This window comes from Ipomoea nil, unplaced genomic scaffold (assembly GCF_001879475.1).
Source record: "Ipomoea nil cultivar Tokyo-kokei standard unplaced genomic scaffold, Asagao_1.1 scaffold1421, whole genome shotgun sequence".
Classification (NCBI taxonomy): Eukaryota; Viridiplantae; Streptophyta; class Magnoliopsida; order Solanales; family Convolvulaceae; genus Ipomoea; species Ipomoea nil.
In genome coordinates, this window is record NW_017617849.1 from 2,074,257 (window position 1) to 2,095,445 (window position 21,189).

Genomic DNA, 21,189 nt, shown 5'->3' on the forward strand with positions numbered 1-21,189 from the left:
TATTCACACAAAAACTTAATAAATTAATATATATATATATATATATATATATATATATATATATATATATATATATATATATATATATATATATATATATATATTTATTTATTTATTTATTTATTTTATTTAAAAGTAACAGATTTTTCCTTTTTTCTTTTTTTCTTTTGGATGTAGTCAAACGTGACACGGGAGCTTCATCTCTTTTAATTTTCATAACTTTTTTTTTTCTTTTGGGTGGAGTCAAATATGGCCTTAACAGCGTTAATTACGGGATGCAAAAATTTAAGTCTTTTAAATTAATAAGCTCACATGCTCCCAAAGCTTTTAATATACATATAATAGTTTTTGACTCTCCAACAATTAGACAATGCACATTATTGACGTTAACTTTTATGTACTTATTGAACCAATATAAATCAAATAAAGATTGCATACAACTGATTATAATAACTTGTATCATCAAGTCGGTAATAAAAACTAGTATATTAGAGTTGTAATTAAAAAAGAAAAAAAAAAGAAAAAAAAAAGAAAATGCTAACGGTTTTTATATACTAACAATGCTTCAATTCAAGCACTAGATTTAAGTCAATTGTCACACAACATCAAGACTCATCACCAATCCTTTTTGGCACGCTAATGTGTCGTGTTTTTTCATTGTTATCGTGCCTTGATTGTTTAACAAGTTATTTAAAATGAATAGCATCTTTTAATCAGACAAATTAAATTCAAATTCTTACACATTATTGTTACACATTATTCAAAACAACAACTCTATCTTTCAGCTCGTTCCACCAGAGGCTTATGACTCATTCTTTAACTATGGCACGCTAATCATTGTTTAACAAGTTATTTAAAATGAATAGCATCTTTTAACCCGACAAAAGATGTATTTAGCCTGCACAGACAATAATAGATCGATTACAAGACAATAACACATGATCTATACTTGACAATATTGAATTTACACATAATCTGGTGTGCTCCTTTTGTGGTGCAACGGAAAAACTTGTATTCACACTTGCCAGTTCAGAACATAAAGGGCTGGTGGTCCTAATTAATGGGTCAAAATGTTTACACCAAACAGTTTTTACTCCAAATAATGGAGTAATAAAGAAAGTCGCTCCGAATTTGCCAACCTAAGTCCTATAACAGACGGTGATGTACGTGTCTACCGAATCAATGGGTCCCTACTTATGGAAATTTGAAGTTTTGGCCTCACTCTCCGCTCTCCACCATTTATTTACATCACAAGTTTCAAAGATTCACCACTCCGACGGTCCCCCCGACAGCAGTGGTGCGGTTGTGCTTGGGAAAGGGAAAGAGAAATGGTGTAAATCTGTCCGGGTGAAGGTTCCATTCATTGTGGGACATAAAAGCCAAAGCCAAGAAGCTACGTAGAAGCCCCATTTTTCTTTAACTCCAGGAGGTTTCAGCCTTTCAGGCTTCCAGCTCATAGCCTCATACATTTAACTTAGCCCCCAGAGAATCTTTGATACCTCTGCATTTTGCTATTCACAATCCTTTCTGTCCCCACCTGCAGAACCTTTGTACCTGTAAAGTTATGTGAATCAACTCCAACCCATATCCTCTTTCATCACTCTTTTAAGTTTTCTGATTTCTCTGCTCCAAAAAGGTGGGTTCTTTTTGTTTTTATAGTCTTCTGTCTCTGTCGGAAAGCTATACACATCAACATTTAGTTGTTCGTATGCTATATATCGAAGGAGTAACAGTTTCTTCTTTTTTTGTAAACCGGGGGATTACTGATTTAGTGGGATTTTGATTCCGTTATAGGTGTAGAAATCCAAATGTTGTTACAGGAGCTGGGGATATGCCAGTGAATGTGAAATTGGGCTAATGAAGGAGAAGAATGTTCTTATTTCTACTCTGGGTCTAATCAAGAATACCCCTTTTGCTTGTTCGACGCTTTTTGATGGTCCAAGTTGAAGTATTCTTCTTAAAGATTGGATCTTGGAGCAGAGTCAACTGTCAGTCCTCAGTCATGTTGCAGTACTAAATTTGGGCTCCGAAGCTCATGGGGTAAAGGAATTTTAGTTACAAACTTTGCGTGCTACTAAATGTGAAGGTGTATAAAAGATTCACAGTGCAACTCCTGGTTGGTCATACCATCCTGGCTTTGTTTTTAGGTGGAAGTTCTGATTTTTGGGAGTTTAAGTAAGGGTGAGGTTTAGTTGAGGGTGTGAAGTTTTTGATAAGAGTCATTTGTGAAGATGTCTGAATCGAAGTCATTTGAAGCATCAGAAAATTCGAAGGAACTTCGATCATTGGCATTGACACCAACATGGTCTGTTGCTACTGTGTTAACTGTATTTGTCGTAGTTTCACTGCTCGTGGAGCGATCTATACACCGATTGTGCAATGTAAGTGATAAGCTTTTCTCACTTTGAGCTATAAGTAGTCCTAGAGAGACTTGACATATTGAACTATGGTGCTGAAGATTTAACATTTCTGTGTATTAATAGTAATATAATCCATTTCATTTGTATCTTCTCCTGTTTTTGCAAAGTTGCTCTTTTTGACAAATTTGTTTTTTACATATTCAGAATGGAAACTGGTGAAACAACAAAGCAGTACCTTACCATACCCTGCATATTTGCCCTTGTTTTAATGGTTTATATAAAACTATAATTTGAATGTAAAAAGTTCTTAGAATAAATTCTATTTTTTCAGTGGCTGAAGAAAACTGATAGAAAACCTTTGCTTGCAGCTGTGGAGAAAATGAAAGAAGGTACTTCCTATTAATTTATATTGCAACTCAACTCTTTGACATCTCTTGTTCTCTCTCCTTCATCCCATTCCCCTTTGAATATATTTTTTGCAACTCTAACCCAAAACCTTGTTTGAATGTTTGTGAGCAGAGTTAATGCTACTTGGCTTCATTTCTCTCCTACTTACGGCCACCTCAAGCATTATATCCAATATTTGCATCCCATCGAAGTATTATGATGGTGTATTTGCTCCTTGCAAAAAGTCTGAAATTGAAGAAGAAAATGAAAATGAAGATTTCAAAAAGCGAAAACTTTTGATGGACCTTGTTTTTGATCATCCATTAAGAAGAATGCTTAATAGCTTGAACAAAAATACCTGTCCAGAGGCATGTCAATTTTCCTTCTGAAATTATAAGTCTACACTTGTTACGATATATTTTAGTTTTACGTTATTCACTTGTGCTGCAAATAACACAAGTGAGCAACTAAATTTGAAAGGACTAGAAACTGATTCATTAGTTCGTTGCATCTTTACTCCACCCTGTCTTTCCCTCTCCCTCTATCCATACATTTTCTTGCTTCCAAACAACCAAAGGAGTTAACGAAAATTTTTTTAAAAAAAAATTCTTTTTCTGCAGAATCATGAGCCATTTGTATCATATGAAGGCCTAGAGCAGCTGCACCGTTTCATCTTTGTCATGGCCATTACTCATATATCTTACAGCTGCTTAACAATGCTACTGGCTATTGTCAAGGTTGTATTCATATGAAATTACCATAATTGTTCTCCACCTCCTGAGGTTAATTGATTGTTGTTCATGTACTCGATGTTGCTCGTCTTTTGATACCTAAGATTCTTGCCAGATTCATACTTGGAGAGTTTGGGAGGATGAAGCTCACATGGACCGACATGGAGCATTAACTGGTAAGTTATCGCTGCCAGGTGGAACCTACTAGTCTCCAATTTCTTGTCCTTAACTTTTCTGCCTTCATTTATTTTTGAAGAAAAATAGCAATGACTGTTAATAGTGCAAAAATTGGTACCTCGCTCATGAAGTATGATCCTGCACGGAAAATAGAGGTCTAGAGAATTGGTAAATTAGCTCACTCAAATATTAAGGCTTGCCCTATTTGTAGACCATGACTTTAATATACTAGCAATATTAGCAAACACAGAATTGTAAACTTGATTCTTGATTTCTTGTACTATTCATTCCTTTTGGTAGGAAGAATTTATGTGTTCGAGCAAAGCTGCAAAGGGAAATAAATGATGATATTCTTCTTTTCTTTTTTGTTTTATTTTTCCTCATTTTGTTTCTGTTTTTGTTTTTGTTTTTGTTTTGGTCTTACAGATAGGACAAGAGCAATGACAATGCGAAGGCAGTCAACTTTTGTTAGAGTCCATACATCGAATCCTATGTCTAGGAATAGTGTTCTCATTTGGGTGGTATGTGTAATATATGTCACAATACTAATACTAATACTAATACTTACATTTCCCGACGCATTTGAGTATTTCTATGTAAAAAAAGTTCTTTCCAACATGCGAAATTCAGTTATCCTTACCTTCCCTAGAAGAAGATTTTGCCCTTTCTTCATTTTGGGTACAGAACTACAATTTTGTGACTTCATAAATCTAACACGTTTCTTTGGTAATATATACACATTCTGCAGACATGTTTCTTCAGGCAATTTGGGCGTTCAGTTGTTCGTGCTGATTACCTTTCACTACGGAAGGGTTTTATTATGGTATGCAACAGTGGACAGAACTTAACTACACCATTGCAAGTTTATAAATGGGGAAGAAGGCCTTAGGAATGAGCTTGGAGGAATTATAGTAAATTTTATTGGAATTAGTCTTAGCAGGCGTTTATTTGTTGTGAATCCGTTAGAGCATCCTCTTAAGATTAACAGCTTAATCATTTTCCTTATTCTTGAGCATGTCTTTATATCCATCATCATCCAGACAGTTTGTTTTATGCTCCACTTTATTTTACAACACAAGCTTTTGTTTCCTCGTAATTTATTTGTACTGTAATTTCAAAGTTATATTGAATTATTGATCGTTATAGGGGTTGTTTCTTTGAATTCCTGACAGAACCACAACCTTACATCAAAATATGATTTTCATAGCTATATGATTCGATCCATGGAAGAAGAGTTCCAAAGAATAGTCGGTGTCAGGTAAGCATAAACATCAGAAAAGCCGACATTTATATTGTATCTAGAAGACGATTGCATTTCTTATACATTTTTCCTTCTCATATGTAACCTTTGTGTAATATAATACAACAAAAACCCAAGAGGGTAGCTCAAATGGCAAATGAGCTCTCTTTGTGGGGGAGATTCCAGGATAACCTGAGTTCAATTTCCACACGTGATGATTCCCTCTGGGCCAGCTTCTGTGCCTCTCGGAGTGAACTGGGTGGACCTGGACCGTTAAACGGACAGAGAAAGACCCGGACCACATTGTGGTTTCTACAGCTGATTTATTACATCTTTAGATGATACTATTGGAGATTTTGCATAGAATTGTTTTTGATACTCCTCTATCTTGTATTTTTGTAGTGCACCACTCTGGGGATTCGTTGTTGCTTTTATGATGTTTAATGTCAAAGGTATAGAATATTACTCCATATCACTTATCATTCGAGTTTGAAGAACTGTTAATTCATGCTGTTTTAAATTAATAAGGAATACTTCCCCACCCATTCCTAAGAAATTAGACCTTGTTGATATGCTCATCCTCGTTTTGTTTAATTCGCAGGGTCAAATCTTTATTTCTGGATTGCACTATTTCCAATCACTGTGAGTTATTTTAGTTTTTCCTTCTATTTCTGCAAATCATTTTTATTGGGTATTTGGGAGTGACAATTGATATAAAAAGGAGGGTATATACAGGCAAGTTTCGTTCAATCTTTCCCTGATTTCGCCGTTTCTTGGCAGCTTGTTCTACTGGTAGGCACAAAACTGCAACACGTCATAGCAACATTGGCGTTGGAGAGTGCTGGAATAACTGGCTATTTCCCGGGAGCAAAGCTAAAACCGAGGGACGAACTTTTTTGGTTCAAGAAGCCAGAACTACTGCTATCCCTGATTCACTTTGTCCTCTTCCAGGTCGATACTAATTTATTCCTCATTTTGTTCTTTTCAACCGTAAATTTTTGTGCTGAAATGTATTGTGTCTTTCATTGCAGAATGCGTTTGAGCTAGCTTCGTTCTTCTGGTTCTGGGTAAATCCCTTACTCCTATTTCTTTTAGTTCTGAGATCAAGATGAGTTAGCATTTGGCTATAATTCTTAATGGAGCTATTCCTTATTGCAGTGGCAGTTTGGCTATAATTCTTGCTTTATATTCAACCACACACTAGTGTATCTACGGCTAATATTAGGGTATGCAACATTTTCAATCTTTTTTCTCGTGACTCGACTTTCATGGTAGTTGAGGCTAATTCTATTCTTCACCACTCAGGTTTGCGGGGCAGTTTCTATGCAGCTATAGCACCTTACCACTCTATGCACTGGTTACTCAGGTAAAATTATGGTTTCAAAAATAATTTGAGATTGTGAGAAAATGTGCAAGAACAAACTAATCAGCGAGGTGTATTGCTCTACAAACCAGATGGGAACGAACTATAAGGCGGCCCTTATCCCACAGAGAATAAGAGAAACGATGCATGGTTGGGGGAAGGCAGCGAGGAGGAAGAGAAGGCATCATCATCATCATCGAAGCATGTATGATGATTCAACAACGGTGCACACTGATGCGAGCACGGTGTTGTCTGTTGAGGAAGACGATGATCACGGGTCGCTTGATAGCCCTCGAAAAAGCTATGGCACGAATGCAGGGATTGAATTGCAGGCTCCCAGTATTGTTGAAGAAGGTGGTCCTTGCATGAACGTTAACGAAGCCTCGAGTCGTGCTGTTACACCTCTCATTCGACCCTGTGCTTCTATCTCTTTCAGTGATCCACCTAGGTTCCTTACAGAAGTAATTTCGAGATCCTCTTCAATGCCTATAAGAAGAGAACTGGAAAAAGATTGAATGCAACGATAGAGAAATGGAAACTGGAATGATTCCCACTAATACTTTGATAGATTGTTCTTGTAACATACATGTGCAATATACATGTCAGGTTTTAAATGTATAAGAATGTATGGTGTTGAAAAGAGAAACCTACTAATGTACAAGAGTAACCATGAAAATTTGAGCACAACTTGGTTATAACCATTCCATCACTCCATATTTTACCTGACACAATGCAGTTTTGCATCAAAATGATCATTCTGCAAGTCCTTGCATCTCATTTTGGTCATTCAAAGTCTCGATTAGCAAAGGATGGGCGTATTGGGCAGTTCCATGGTGCAGTTCAGAGTCTTGGCAAAACGAAAGGATGATGGTATCGATCGACATCTCCACCACTGCAAAGAAAAGCGAAGCCACAACATACCCGAGGCTCCAGCATACCTGTTCAGTTCACGAAAGAGCATCAAAACCCAGTTCACAAGATCTATATATACCTCTTAAATCAGCATTACTTATGAGCTGCAAGAGAGAATCATAGACGTACCAGCACAGGAAATAGCGGGGAGGAGATCTTGTGATGTGTGGACTTGTACTTGTGAGCATCCAACATGAGAAACCCGAAAAGTGCACTTGCAAGACTCACGCATAGTTTCCCGAGAAAGAGGACAACATCACCAATAACATTCACCTTTCCTATCTGAAGAATGTTACTTATAATGAGTTCTGTGGCTGTCTCAGAAGCTTTAAAGAAGCTCTTTCCCGTAATACCTATCTGTAAGAATCGCAAGCACATTAAAGAGTACTGATATGTATAATGGCAGAAGATTCTGATATATTAGGCAAAGAAAAATCTAATGTTCTTGCTCAAGCATAGAGATGTGGTACCTAAGGTAAATATCATTGGCTAATATGTAAACAAAAAGTGAATTATGAGTAAATGCAATAATTCCTACTTACCATTACATAAGCATTACGGTTCACAGATTTGACGATCCAGCTAATGCACTTCAAGCAACCCTGAGAGGTATAAAACACCATCCTCCCCGCCCAGTTTTCTGATCTAGAACTAGAAACTTTAAGTTTGCGACGAAGTGCTTCAAGTATGAACCGGATAGACTCGACTAAGGATACTATCAAAGAACCAAGAGCAACAGACCCAATGCTGTAGCGTATAAGCTGCTTCGTTGAGGAGAAAACCGAGACAAATGGACTCTCTGGCTGCATTGCAATGGTAAAACGGAGTCAACTACAGGCTACTGAACTTGGGCTGCATAAAACTCATAAACAAAAGATGCCTCACCGATGTTTTGCCTCGAGACCAATAATATGAAGCAACCGACCCTGCAACGATAGCAGAAGAGCATGCCACGAAAAATTGTGTAGCCCAGTAGCAGCCAAATAGGTGGAAAAGAATTGCAGCCGCAATATGTGGAGTCTGTTGGATGCTATAGCCACAGCAACCCTCACAGCTCACCCGTTTTTCTTTAAGATCATAAGCACAGCAATTAGTGCTACATTCGTTCTGGACAACCCGCCCAGAACTGAAAAGATGGAAAGCAGCTGAGAACCAGAACGCGTAAAAGATTGCAAGGACAGCATAGGGAATCATGGGGAAGATTATTAGTGCTTTTACTTCAATGACTTTTGCAGCAACCTGTGGTAGGACATGTTTCGATGCATCACAATAAGGTACTATGATCCTAAACCATAATGTTATTTACTGCTTGGGAGGGAAGATATGATGAACTTGCCTTCAAAACAGATGTTGCTGTAAGTATACGTCGGACTATGGCAATAGATGATAAAAAGGCAATAATCATGACAGCAGTCATAATAATTGCAGCAACATGGAGATGAGTTACCTCCTAAAAAGTTGAACAACCAAATAAATAGCAGAGGAAGATAATGAAAAGCAATTAAAGAGAAATCAAACAGAATCCATGCATACCCTTGCAGATACATGATAATATGGATCATGTTGTCCAATTATGGGGGATATCGCATCATTTCCAATCCATCCAGCTGGAAATAAGAAACATGAATACACATTTACTACACTCCATGAAAGGCATTTACTGTTAGCTGATAGTTGTTAGCTGTTTGGGTTAGTGTGTTTGATTAGTTGATAGCATTAGCTGATTGTAGAAAAGTGTTTGGTAAATTAGCTGTTAGCTGTTAGCTGTTAGCTGATCGAAAATACTACTTTGAGTAGCTTTTTGAATTTTAGCATTGTGAAGCAATAAGTTATTACAAAAAGCTAATTAATCAAATACTCATATTGATTATTTAACCAAGTCAAACAGTTAATACTGGTCAAATAAGCAGGGAGCCATCTTAGATCATTTACCGGTAAAGACATCTCCTAACCTTTTAAGTAGTAGAACATTGTAACTGATATAACGAGGATATTGAAAAGGATAACTGTTATCCATGGCATAGCAGCAACAAAGTGATGGATCATCAAAAGCCATATAATTGACAGGAATACTGGCAAAATTCCTCCACAAACAATCAAGACAGGCCATGATTTTGCAACATCAGCTATATATCTCTGCAAAGAGAAATCAAATAACATAATATTGAAACTTTATAAACAAATCCTGATTTGAGAGTAGTGTTAAATTAACATGAAGAAAAAGAAGAGCACCAAGTTTAGGGGCAACCCAAAATTTATACTTTCTGTTGACTATTAAAAACAGAAAGGTGGAAGGAGGAAAAAAAGAGAGGTAAAGATCAGTAAATATTTCAATGTAATATCTTTTGATAGAGCAGAAAAGATGTACACGGTGTTAAAGTAACTTACCTTTAGGACAGATGACAGCGAGTTGATGGAATTGTGAATGTATTTATCTATTACAATTTCTTCTATAATGTCTAGTCCACCCATCTCCTTCCAATGCCGCAAAGACACATTTGATGCACGGGTGATAATTTGACAGCTCTTATAAACTGGCATGGCAAGGTTAAGAGTAAAATTAAAATTAAACCAATTAGAATTAAGAAGCAGGAGGAGCCCGGAGCCAAGAGATTTTCTGAATGAAAACTGACAAAATAACGAAAGTAGGTTCGTAACTTACCATTAACAGTAGGAAATAAGACTGGGTAGCAAGGACCCTGAAGCAGAAGAGAAGTGTTCCTTAAATCAGGAGTAAGGTCCTCAAAATAATCATAGTTTCTATCAATCCAGTCATCAACAGAGAGATGAATGTCACCCTCTGGATAGTCACAGACCCAAATTAGCGAGTCTTCTGAGGGATTAGGGCAGTCCATCAAGCAAATACTTCGGGCATTGGCAAGCTGGACATGGCTGCCCTTCAAACCACTTTGGAAAACCACATTTGGGTTTAGCCAATATCTGAGTTCCAACTCACGAAGGTCAAGTTCTGCATGTCTGTCATTGCAAATGTTGCCTTTATAGTCCAGGTCATAAGTTAGCCTGCCAAACCAAACAAAGCACAACCATGAGCGATTACATGTCCAAGCACAAGTTACAAGGGGCACATACATGATATACATGCCTACATATACTGATATACATATACATATGTGTGCACAAGCGCACACGCGTGTGTGTATGGTATGGTTTGAAAGAGCAAGCAAAACAAGCTCTTCAGCACATGGATCAATCTCCAGACTGCCAAAGATTTATAGATTTCAAACCCAGAAGGTATCATTTTTTGAATTCATCAAATTTAGACACCACCAGCAAGCCCATTTTAGGCTTATGTAGGTGCCACTCCACTCTTCTTAACTGAAATGTACTTAGTCTTGCCTACACACTCTGAAAAAACAACCGCACTTGAAGTAAATTTGTCTAACATACATAAAGCCCAACATTTGAAACTGTCCTGAAGTTAAAAATAAATAAATAAATAAATAAATCATAACGCATATAAAGGAACATCAACCCACCATTGGACTTATAAAAGAATAAAGAACACAACTTTCTTACAAGAAAGACTATAATCTAATAGTAAATGATCAAAATGCATACAGACAAAAAGCAGGAAGGATTTCAATAAAATAATACTCCGTAGTAGAACCAAAAAAAAAAAAAAAAAAAAAAAAAAAAAAAAAAAAGGAAGAATAACAGTAAAAAGCAATCAGCTTTGAGTTGTTATACCTCAATGGGTTTCCTTGGTTGAATCCAAAGCTGGAATTGACAATCATAGCCACCCAGAAGGCAATGAAGATGACCAGAAACGCCACATCTCTGCATTTCCTCTTGCCTTTTACAATACCCCCACTGCCACCGTCCACTTCACCATTCCCATCACTTGAAGGGCACTTACCTACCACTGCTCCAAATGGACCTTTCATCCTCTATAGACTATAGCTCCCCCTCCCCACCTCTACAAATCAAAGGGTCTTAAGATATATAACCATATAGGAATACACACTTCGCACTTGTACTAAGAGAGAGATGGAGAGTGAGAGTACAAGTCTGGAGCGGGGCAACATACAGCTGAAGCAGGAGAGAGAGAAAAGGGAGCCAAAACCCGGCAGGGGTTTATGCAATAATTATGCCATTCTGAAATATTTATTACAGTACTATTTTTTTGTTTGACATTATAAAATTGTTCATATTAATGTAATAATTTGAAAAAGCTATTTTGCAATTAAGACAAAGGCCCTGTTTGGGAAAAAATTGGCCTATAGGTCAATTTTAGCTTTTTTGATCACTATTAATTGCTTGATTAAGTTAAAATATCAATATAAATGTTTGGTTAATTAGTTTTTTGCAACTTCAAAAAGCTAAAATTCAAAAAGCTACTCCAAGCAACTTTTTCAATTAGTTTTTTGAGAAAATAAATTATACCAAACAGTTATTAGCTAACAGCTAATTTACCAAACACTTTTCTACAATCAGCTAATGTTATCAACTATTTATACATTCTAATTAACACAATCAGCTAACAGTTAACAGCTATCAGCTAACAGCCATTTTACCAAACAGGGCCAAAGATGTTGTTGGATATTCTTCTCCGAAAATCTCCAACTCTAAGGTCCAAGCATTTGAAAGGATCTGCTCACTTTCTCAAATATTATTCACTGAATCAGTGATATAAGCCCATGCATGCATGTTGTTATATATATATATATATATATATATATATATATTCTTTCTAAGAAAATGATGGTACTATGTAAGATAACAATGGCACCTTTGTGACTTTTCAAATAGGAGGTCAAAGGTTGAAATTCTAATAGTGTATTGAATGTTTTTACTTCAATAGGTTGAGAAAGTAATATTATATTATAATAAACTAGTACTATTAAAAAAAAAGACCATTATTACCACTCAATAGATTAATTACCTTTTCAATGACCCTATCATTACAGCTTAACAAGTCTGCTTTTTTCATAATAATTTTTTTAAAAAGATGTCCTACACTTTCAATCTTTCATAATGATAATGGAGTTTTTATTTATACATTTAAAAAAAATAAAAGAGCTAGTATTAATAACCAATATCATGAGACAACATCAGTAATAAAATAAAATTAAAAAAAGTGACATGTGGAGGCAATCTCAATCAAGTTTGTTTGATAACTACAAAGTTACAAGTTTCACTATAAATAGGAGTGGCTAGAATTGTCATTTGTTATTATGGCCTCTATATCACAATTTTATTTTATATTTAATTTTGAAAAAAAAAATTGATATTTATTATTTAAAATTAAAGGATTTCCATTGTGGCATCTATATCTCGATTTTAGATTTAAATTTTTAAAAAGAAAAAAAAAACAAAAAGATGGAACTTGGATATATAAAATTGAGGTAAAAGAATCAAATAGATTCCTGAATTTTATACGAAAAAAGAAAACAAAAAGAATTAGGGCCATTAAACATCGTTAAATAAGTTGTTTACCACTAACTGGCATGATAAGTGTACAATTAAACATGGTCAAATAAGCCATGGCATCTATATCAAGATTTTAGATTTTATTTTGGAGAAAAAAAAAAAGGGATGGAATTTTTTAATTGGATGCTAGTGCCTCTATTACATTGTAGCATCTATTCAAACATACTTTCTCAACTTAATAAACGCCTCCACTAAGGCTCGAACTTACAACCTCTCATATGGAAGTCCAACTCGGATGGCATTAGACCACAAGGTCTTGGCAAAGCGATAAAATTTGAATATATAAAATTGAAAGAAAAGAGTGAAATAGGCTCATGAACTTAAAACGAAAAAACAATTAGATTCCTAACCTTTAAAATAGTTGCAATTAAACATGGTTAATAACTTAGCGATAACCAACAAGTTACGATGACTTGGCAATTGGCATAATAACCACCATTGGTGGTTGTTTAACGCCGCCAGTTGATAACAAAGTCGTCACCATCCACCAAAAAAAAAAAAAAAACATGACCAATTGGTCGCTTTTCCAGTAACAATGACGACTGTTCGCCTATCACCGATTTCATCATCAAAATTTTAATGACTGATTATTTCAGATGAATAACTGACTATTGGACTTATATGTACCAAAATTACGAGTGTTTAATAGCAAGTTTTTAAAGTTAATTATATTTTTAAAATGACTTTTATTTGAACTTATGATTTTTATCTTTTGAACTAAATAATGTAAAATGTATATATAATCAGCAAATCGTTGGTACTATATATACATTAAGTTCATATATTAAAAGGCAAATTATGCCCTGGAAACGTGTTCACCGAGAATGGTGAACACAAGGCCAAACAACATTGTTTTTAGGCAAAAAAAAAAAAAAAAAAAAATCGCGGATGTGGAGTTAATGGCGCGCGTTGATCAAATTATGAATTTTCTGTTATGAGATTATGAATTTTCATAAAATTCATAATCGCATAACAGAAAATTCATAATCGCATAACAGAAAATTCATAATCGCATAACAGAAAATTCATAATCTCATAACAGAAAATTCATAATCTCATAACTGAAAATTCATAATCTTATAACAGAAAATTCATAATCTCATGGTTCCAAAGTGAGTGTGTAGGCATGGTTCCAAAGTGAATGTGCAGGCATGGATTCATAATTTATGAATGTCCGTGATTTCGGACAGGAATGTGTAGGTATGGTTCCAAAGTGAATGTGCAGGCATGAATTCATAATTTATGAATGTCCGAAATCATTGTTCACCTCAAATTAAAGTAAAACCCCAAAATGTGAAAATGAAGAAGAAAAGTCACGCAATTAATTAAGAAAAAAAAAATAACGGTGTATTAACACCGTTGGAACCGTGTTCACCATGAATGGTGAACACGATTCCATGGCATAACGCTCCATATTAAAAGCTCATTATTTTTATTTTTCTCTATACCTGTAAAACGATAAGATCTGCCTTGGTAGATGTAAGTTAGTGATTTAAAATTTTAATTATAATTTAGTGATGTAACTTCATAAATCTTTGATGGATAATTAAATAATTTGAGTTAACGTAAAATTAAAGTTGGAGTTCGGCTCAAAGGGGACGAAGCTCAAAAGAGCCCATAGCTTAGCCCAACATGGGGTTGGCCAATCGTTATGCGTTGGACCCGTTTTCAGCATGCATGCTGGACACGGGTAACAGTGCCGTTAGGCACTGTTATTTCTCTTTTTTTTTTTTTTTTTTTTTTTTTTTTAATAATTTCAGACCGCTTCGTTATAGGAGTATATGTTCATAATTTTATTACTATATGTTAATAACTGTACATTCATACCTCCATAACTGTACGTTCATAACTCTATAACTGTACATTCATAATTTCATAACTGTACATTCATAACTCCATAACTGTACATTCATAATTTTCGAAGCTCTATGTTCACAATTTTAGAGCTCTATGTTCATAATTTTATCACTATATGTTCATAATTGTAAGTTCATAATGTCAGAGCTCTTTGTTCATAATTCGATCAATAACTGTACATTCATAATTCCATAACTGTAGATTCATAATCTCATAACTGTAGATTCATAACTCCATAACTGTAGATTCATAACTCCATAACTGTAGATTCATAACTCTATAACTGTACATTCATAACTCCATAACTGTACATTCATAATCTTCGAAGCTCTATATTCACAATTTTAAAGCTCCATGGTCATAATTTTATCACTATATGTTCATAATTGTAAGTTCATAATGTTAGAGCTCTGTGTTCATAATTTCATAATTGCATAACTGTACATTCATAACGGCATAACTGTACATTCATAACGACATAACTGTACATTCATAATCCAAAAACGAATAACGCCGTTAACGGCAAAACGCGCGCGATTTTTTTTTTTTTAACTAAATGACGCATTTTTTTTAAAAACGATGTCGGTTTGGGTCCGTGTCCACAATGAATTTTGGACACGGGTCCAGGGCATAATTTGCCGGGGTTGGCCTAGCTCCTTAACCAACCACACTTAGGCTCACACGCTTCAACGTCAGTTGTTATAAAGTGGACCATGGTCCACACATCGCTTTATGGACTATGATCATCGAATGAAATTGTAATATAATTAAAATGATACTTTAATGTTACTATAATGAAACTAGTGTGTGTGAAAAATAAAACTAAAAGACAGAGCACATTATTGTCAAATGAAACTGTAGTATAATTAAAATGATACTTTAGTATTGCTATAATGAAATTAGTGTGCGTGGAAAATGAAACTTAAATCCAAAGTTATACAATAACATATATTGTCAAATAACCTTGAAGTGCAATTAAAATAATACTTTAATATTACTATAATTAAACTAGTGTGTCAAAAATGAAACAAAAAATAAAAAATAAAGTTCAAGCAATAATTTATATTATCAAATAAAATTATAGTGAAATTAAAATGATACTTTAGTATTGGTATAATGAAACTAGTGTGGGGGGAAATGAAACTAAAAAACATAGTAATATTGTCAAATGAAATTGAAGTGTAATTAAAATGATACATACTCCATGGTCCATGCTGCTACATAGACCATGGTCCATAGTAAAATTTGCCCTTAAACGTTAAAGGCTTTTTTTAGCGATCAGCAATTAGTTGTTAATTGTTTGTGAATTAGTTAGTGGTTGGTAAATAATGAATTGTATTAGTGATTTTGATCTATAGATTGTATTAGTGATTACAGTAAGATATTTGATAAAACTAATTATTTAATGTTTGCAATTAACTTGTAAAAAGACTTGTAAAGATATATTTTATAATAAAAATAAAAATAATTACATTTAATAAATAGTCAATATTCTTTATATTAAGAAAAATTAAATAAATATAAAATTAAAATAATTGAATTATAACACATTAATAAAAAAAAAAGTATGACAACAAAATTATTCTGTTAATTTATTTATTTTTTAAGTGGGTAGGTTTTGAATTGAGAGCTTCCCTAATAATATGTTATTTTTATATTTAATATTTATATTAAAAAAATTCATTAAGCCTTAAATTTGAAAGAAAAAAAAAAAACATTTTAACTTGACACCTAAACTTGGCACAATAGTACAATTGACATTTTTAGACTTTTAGCTATTGACCTTCTCATCATAATAAATAAATGATGGACTCAAATCAAGAAAATCAATAAATAGTTCTCACTCAAAGTCGAATTTAAAAGTTTGTGATTATCCCTGATAAATAATTTTTTTTTCTATTAGTAATTTTGTAAGTGAATGACATAATTCGACATATAATTACGTAGAAAAACTTAATTGTTCTTATTGAAAATTTTAAGATTTTTACTTAGTTATTATATTTTTTTTACTATTTTTATATTTGTAATAATAGTATAAAACCAAAATTAATCAATTTAATAATTAAATCAAATATTTTAAATTAATACACAGATAAATGTATAAGTGAAATCATATATTTTTATTATAGTTAATTTTTTTTCCTAAATATATAATAAGTGTCATTTTATTTTTAGTTTTTTTTTTTAAATGAATATCTCGTGTTGCTCTTATTATTATGGTATCATACATATATTTGGTCTTTTTATCAACAAATCTATTTACATGACGTAAACATGAGGACATCTCGGTCCATTCAGCCTACCATCTTTTCACTCTTTTTTGTTCTAAAAATTAATTCTTTTGTTGGCCGTAGTATTATTATGGCATGATCATCTTTTGTCTTTCGCCAATAATTATGTTTAAATGCGTTAAACACTTAAACATGAGGGCATTTTTTATTTATTGGAATAAGGTTCAAATTGGCCACTGAACGTAACCTAAAAATGCAATTAGGCCACTGCACGAAAAAAAAGTGCAATTAGGCCACTGAACACTCCAAAAATGTGCAATTTCACCTGATAGCAGGTTACCCTCAATTTTAGCAGGTTATTTGGCTTACGTGGCAGCTGAGTTGGCATTTTTAATAAATTTTAATTAATTTTTAATAAATTTTAATATAAATTTTTATTAATTTTTTTTAAAAAAAATAAAAACGACTTTATTTTATTTTTTATTTAATTTTTTCTAATTTTTTATAAAATTTATTATTAAAATTAATTATTAAAAATTATTAAAAATGCCAACTAAGCTGCCACGTAAGCAAGTAACCTGCTATCCGGTAAAATTGCATACGTTTGGAGAGTCCAGTGACCTAATTGCACATTTTTTGAGTGTTCAATGGCCTAATTGCACTTTTTTTTCGTTCAGTGGCCTAATTGCATTTTCAGGTTACGTTCAGTGGCCAATTTGAACCTTATTCCTTATTTATTCAGTCTAGCTACCATCTTCGCATATCCTTTCAGCTCCTATGTGTTCTAATAAATCATTAACATTGCAAACCAAATTTCAAACCTAAAGGTGGATTATTAAAGATAAAGTTGAGGATTTATTGAGTGGGTTATTAAAGATAAAGCTTTAAGTATGAAATTAGCATAGGTCTACAAAGTTGAGGATTTATTAGAACAAAGATGAGTTGAGATCAGATGGTTGAGATCAGATGGTAGTAGGACGAATAGATTGAAATGCACTCATATATATTTAATGGCTTTTAAACAGATTTGTAATGGAAGATAAAAAACCGTCATGTCACAATAATGTTATGACAAAAAATTGTCATGTCACAATAATGTTAGGACCAAGAAATGAATTAATTCTTTGAACAAAGATGGGAGAGAATATGGTGTGTTGAATCAACCGAAAAGTCCTCAATTTTAATGCATTTTAAAATATTTGTTGACGGATAGACAAAAAATAATAATGTCACAATAACGCTAGAATTAACATGAAATATTCTTAAAAGAAAGAAAAGAAAAAAGGACTAAAAATAGAATCACTCGATCTTATCAATTTAGGACTAAAAAAGAATTTAACCTTTTTTTTTAATGCTATTGACTCTATTACAATTAGTGCTGTCAATACGGGCTGGCGGGACGGGGCGGGCCAAAGCCCGGCGGGCTGCGGGCCTAAACGGGGCGGCCAAAAAAGCCCGCTCCTTAGCGGGCCTGGGTTTTGTTGGCCCGGACCGCCCCGCCTTTGGCCCGCGGGCTAGGCGGGCCCCCGCCTCAAAACCATTTTTTTTTAATTATTAACTTATTGGTTATTGTTTTGTTTTGCTAAATTTATCCAACTGGTATTCTGGAATTTAACGTAAAAAAAATTAACATAATCTACTCAATTCATTATTCACACACAGAAATGATAGAATCCACTCAATTCATTAAACTTTCGCATAGCAACACACAATTTAACATAAATGCAGAATGCAAAATGAATCAAACAAAATTGAAGTTGGAGTTTTGGAGAGTGGGACTAGGATTTGTTGTGGACTTGTGGGTTGTGGCGTCTGAACTCTTTATTCTATAATAATATCTAAAGTAATAAAGTGTAAATATTATATATAATATATAAAAATAAAATAAAATAAAAAAACAGGCGGGCTAGCCCGCAGCCCGCCAAGCCCGCCCCGCCAAGCCCGCGGGCCTAAACGGGGCGGGCCAAAAAAAGCCCGCTCTTTAGCGGGCTTCTATTTTTGAAACCCGCCCCCTACCTAAGTAGGGGCGGGACGGGCCGGCCCGGCGAGCTAAGCCCGTTTTGACGGCTCTAATTACAATATAGTATTCGAAATTTAACTCTTTTTAATAAATAAGAATAAAGATGTTTCAATAGTTGTACTAAGCTTAATCAGTGGCGGTTATGATTGGACAGCGCATATGATATAAAATTCAAACGCGTCCGAGGAAAATTCACGACACTTCCTGATTTGGTTACTTGGTGGCGTTTTGGCGCTCAGGTAAATTAAATAGGCCTTCAGGGAATCAAATTGAAACACGACTGAGTTAAATCCGTGACGCTTCCAGAATCTTAATATGCTTACTTGGTGTTTTAATTAACGAAATTAATGAATATACTTTGTCTAAAACTTTTTTTCCAGGAGTCTAAATTGAAATAAAAATTAATAATTGAATTATATATTTATATAATATATGTTTAACTTGTATTGTTTACATCCCTCTAAAAATTTTCTCCTTATTTTTTCTCTTTATGAAATATTATATAATAGATTATTTTAGTCTTTAATTAAAAGTATGTGAGGTCGTTAATTCATATAATTAATTATTATAAATCACATATTGAGAAACAAATTTAGAGGGAAAAATAGCAGTTTTCATGCTTAACATGTAGATCGGTGGAGTGAATCACTTAAGTTGCTATTAATTCATTATTATCACTTGGTGGAGTGAATGAACAATTGTTTAATGCACTTTAAGAGATTGAAATGAGCTTTTTAATTTAAAATTATGGATGCTGCATATTTTTTTTAATATATTAAATATCACAAGAATATAAATAGAGATATAAGTTATATACCTCTAAAATAGACAGGGTGGTCATTTGATGTTATTAAATAGTGGTATTATTTTTTTGAAAAGTAAATAGTGGTATTATTATTATTATTATTATTATTATTATTATTATTATTATTATTATTATTGTTGTTGTTGTTGTTGTTGTTGTTGTTGTTTTTGTTGTTGGTGTTATTATTATTATTATTATTATTATTATTATTATTATTATTATTATTATTATTATTATTATTATAATATTTAATTTCATTTCATTTTTTGTCTTAGATTTAATTTATAGGTGTCAGTCTATTTTTAGTCTTTTTTTTTTTCTTTTCAAAACATCATCCGTTGGTCCATTTTTGTGATATGATTATTTTTTGTCCTCTGTCAATAAAATTGTTTAAATGACGTTAAATACAATGACATAATTGGTCTATTCAGTTTTAAGTGTTAAGTCATTTTACTTTTTTTTTTTTGTCCTAGATTTATATAATACTAGGATCAAACGTAAATGTTTAAACAAACTGATTAAAAATGTATTGACACTTAGGACAAAAATAGAATCTATTATTATTATTATTATTATTATTATTATTATTATTATTATTATTATTATTATTATTATTATTATATTGTCCGTTAGTGTCGTTGTTGAATTCCTAGGTTCATGTACACACACTTGTTTGTTAAATCTTAATGTCCACGACAGAGCTTCAAATTCCTTCCAAATGTTTTCCTTAACTTTCGCAAATTGCGGCCTAGGAACATGCATGCATGTATCATTGATTCATTGACTGCCAGTCGGTCTGCCACACGTATTACTTGCCTTAGCCCACCGCACAACTCGCCGATTCCCCAAATTTTAAATTTCACTAATTGAGTTTTCAATTGCAAATTATTTTTTTTTTAACATTTTGTTCTAGAATTATGTATTGATAACAATTTTATTACTAAAAAGAACAAAAAAAAGATAATTTTATGTAATTAATAACATTATTTTTAATGTTATGTAAATATATTTATTAACGAAAGATAAAAATAAACATATCACAATAATATTAAAATTAATGAGATAGTTTTAAAAAAAGTACTATAAGTGAAATAACACATAAATTTAAAAAGAAAAAGAACTTAATACTTAAAGCTGAATAAACTAAAATATATTTATATTTAATATTATTTAAACAATTTTATTGACGAAAACAAAAAAATGATCATGCCATGTTTCAACAATTGGACTAAGCTTAATCTGTGGCGGTTATGATTGGATAACTTTCCGTATGATATAAAATTCAAACGCGTCGGAGAAAAGTTCATGACGCTTCTGCATTTGGTTACTCGGTAGCGTTTTGGCGGTGAAGCAGGATCACGTATTTTATTTCCTCGGTTCATGTGCTTGTTCCTTAAAATGTTAATGTATACAGTACACAACAAGGCTTTTAGATTCCTTAACTTTCACTAATTGCGGCATCGGAACATGCGTTTATTATTCATTCTTTGGTATTACTTGCCTTAATCCACAACTAATCATTATAACAAGGATCATAATTCACATGGCTGCATGTGCAGCTCAACTGATTATAGGGGTGAAATTTAAAAAGAATGATCAGGTATCGATGGTTCGATTGAGTTATCATGATTTTATCCTCCCAGATGCTCTGTCGA

General features: G+C 33.2%; 2 protein-coding genes across 7 annotated transcripts; one reads left to right on the forward strand and one right to left on the reverse strand.

The window, feature by feature from the left end:
* The first annotated feature begins 1,236 nt into the window (after positions 1-1,236).
* Positions 1,237-6,939, forward strand: LOC109188399 (MLO-like protein 14). Of its 5 annotated transcripts, none has more exons than XR_002055404.1 (17): positions 1,237-1,636; positions 1,773-2,381; positions 2,692-2,749; positions 2,880-3,115; positions 3,368-3,484; positions 3,594-3,654; positions 4,082-4,176; positions 4,404-4,478; positions 4,828-4,913; positions 5,298-5,347; positions 5,497-5,537; positions 5,676-5,846; positions 5,927-5,962; positions 6,054-6,121; positions 6,201-6,261; positions 6,351-6,831; positions 6,882-6,939. XR_002055404.1 is itself a non-coding variant. In XM_019339061.1 (15 exons), the coding sequence occupies exons 1-15, from the start codon at positions 2,232-2,234 to the stop codon at positions 6,771-6,773; spliced, it is 1,728 nt and encodes a 575-aa protein (XP_019194606.1). In that variant the 5' UTR covers positions 1,237-2,231; the 3' UTR covers positions 6,774-6,876. The 5 variants fall into 5 exon arrangements, 1 of the variants encoding a protein (XP_019194606.1); XR_002055405.1 differs by having other exon boundaries at positions 1,795-2,381; XR_002055403.1 differs by having other exon boundaries at positions 1,237-2,381.
* LOC109188398 (choline transporter-like protein 2) lies at positions 6,787-11,275 on the reverse strand. 2 transcript variants are annotated; one of them, XM_019339060.1, is made up of 11 exons: positions 11,196-11,255; positions 10,879-11,107; positions 9,833-10,191; positions 9,559-9,704; positions 9,123-9,306; positions 8,704-8,777; positions 8,507-8,620; positions 8,056-8,409; positions 7,713-7,973; positions 7,300-7,527; positions 6,787-7,196 (listed from the first exon to the last, which is right to left on the reverse strand). In XM_019339060.1, the coding sequence occupies exons 2-11, from the start codon at positions 11,073-11,075 to the stop codon at positions 7,011-7,013; spliced, it is 2,103 nt and encodes a 700-aa protein (XP_019194605.1). In that variant the 5' UTR covers positions 11,076-11,107; positions 11,196-11,255; the 3' UTR covers positions 6,787-7,010. The 2 variants fall into 2 exon arrangements, with proteins under 2 accessions (XP_019194605.1, XP_019194604.1); XM_019339059.1 differs by having other exon boundaries at positions 10,879-11,275.
* Between the last annotated feature and the right edge of the window lie 9,914 nt (positions 11,276-21,189).

Bases quoted from the DNA above. Each gene is read 5' to 3' on its own strand.
- LOC109188399 (XM_019339061.1), top strand. From the start codon at position 2,232: ATGTCTGAATCGAAGTCATTTGAAGCATCAGAAAATTCGAAGGAACTT. The intron at 2,750-2,879 runs GTACTTCCTATT...GTTTGTGAGCAG, and splicing joins TGTGGAGAAAATGAAAGAAG to AGTTAATGCTACTTGGCTTC. The intron at 3,485-3,593 runs GTTGTATTCATA...GATTCTTGCCAG, and splicing joins TGCTACTGGCTATTGTCAAG to ATTCATACTTGGAGAGTTTG.
- LOC109188398 (XM_019339059.1), bottom strand. From the start codon at position 11,075: ATGAAAGGTCCATTTGGAGCAGTGGTAGGTAAGTGCCCTTCAAGTGAT. The intron at 9,705-9,832 runs GTAAGTTACGAA...TTGCCATGCCAG, and splicing joins CTTATTTCCTACTGTTAATG to TTTATAAGAGCTGTCAAATT. The intron at 7,528-7,712 runs GTAAGTAGGAAT...CGATTCTTACAG, and splicing joins ACCGTAATGCTTATGTAATG to ATAGGTATTACGGGAAAGAG.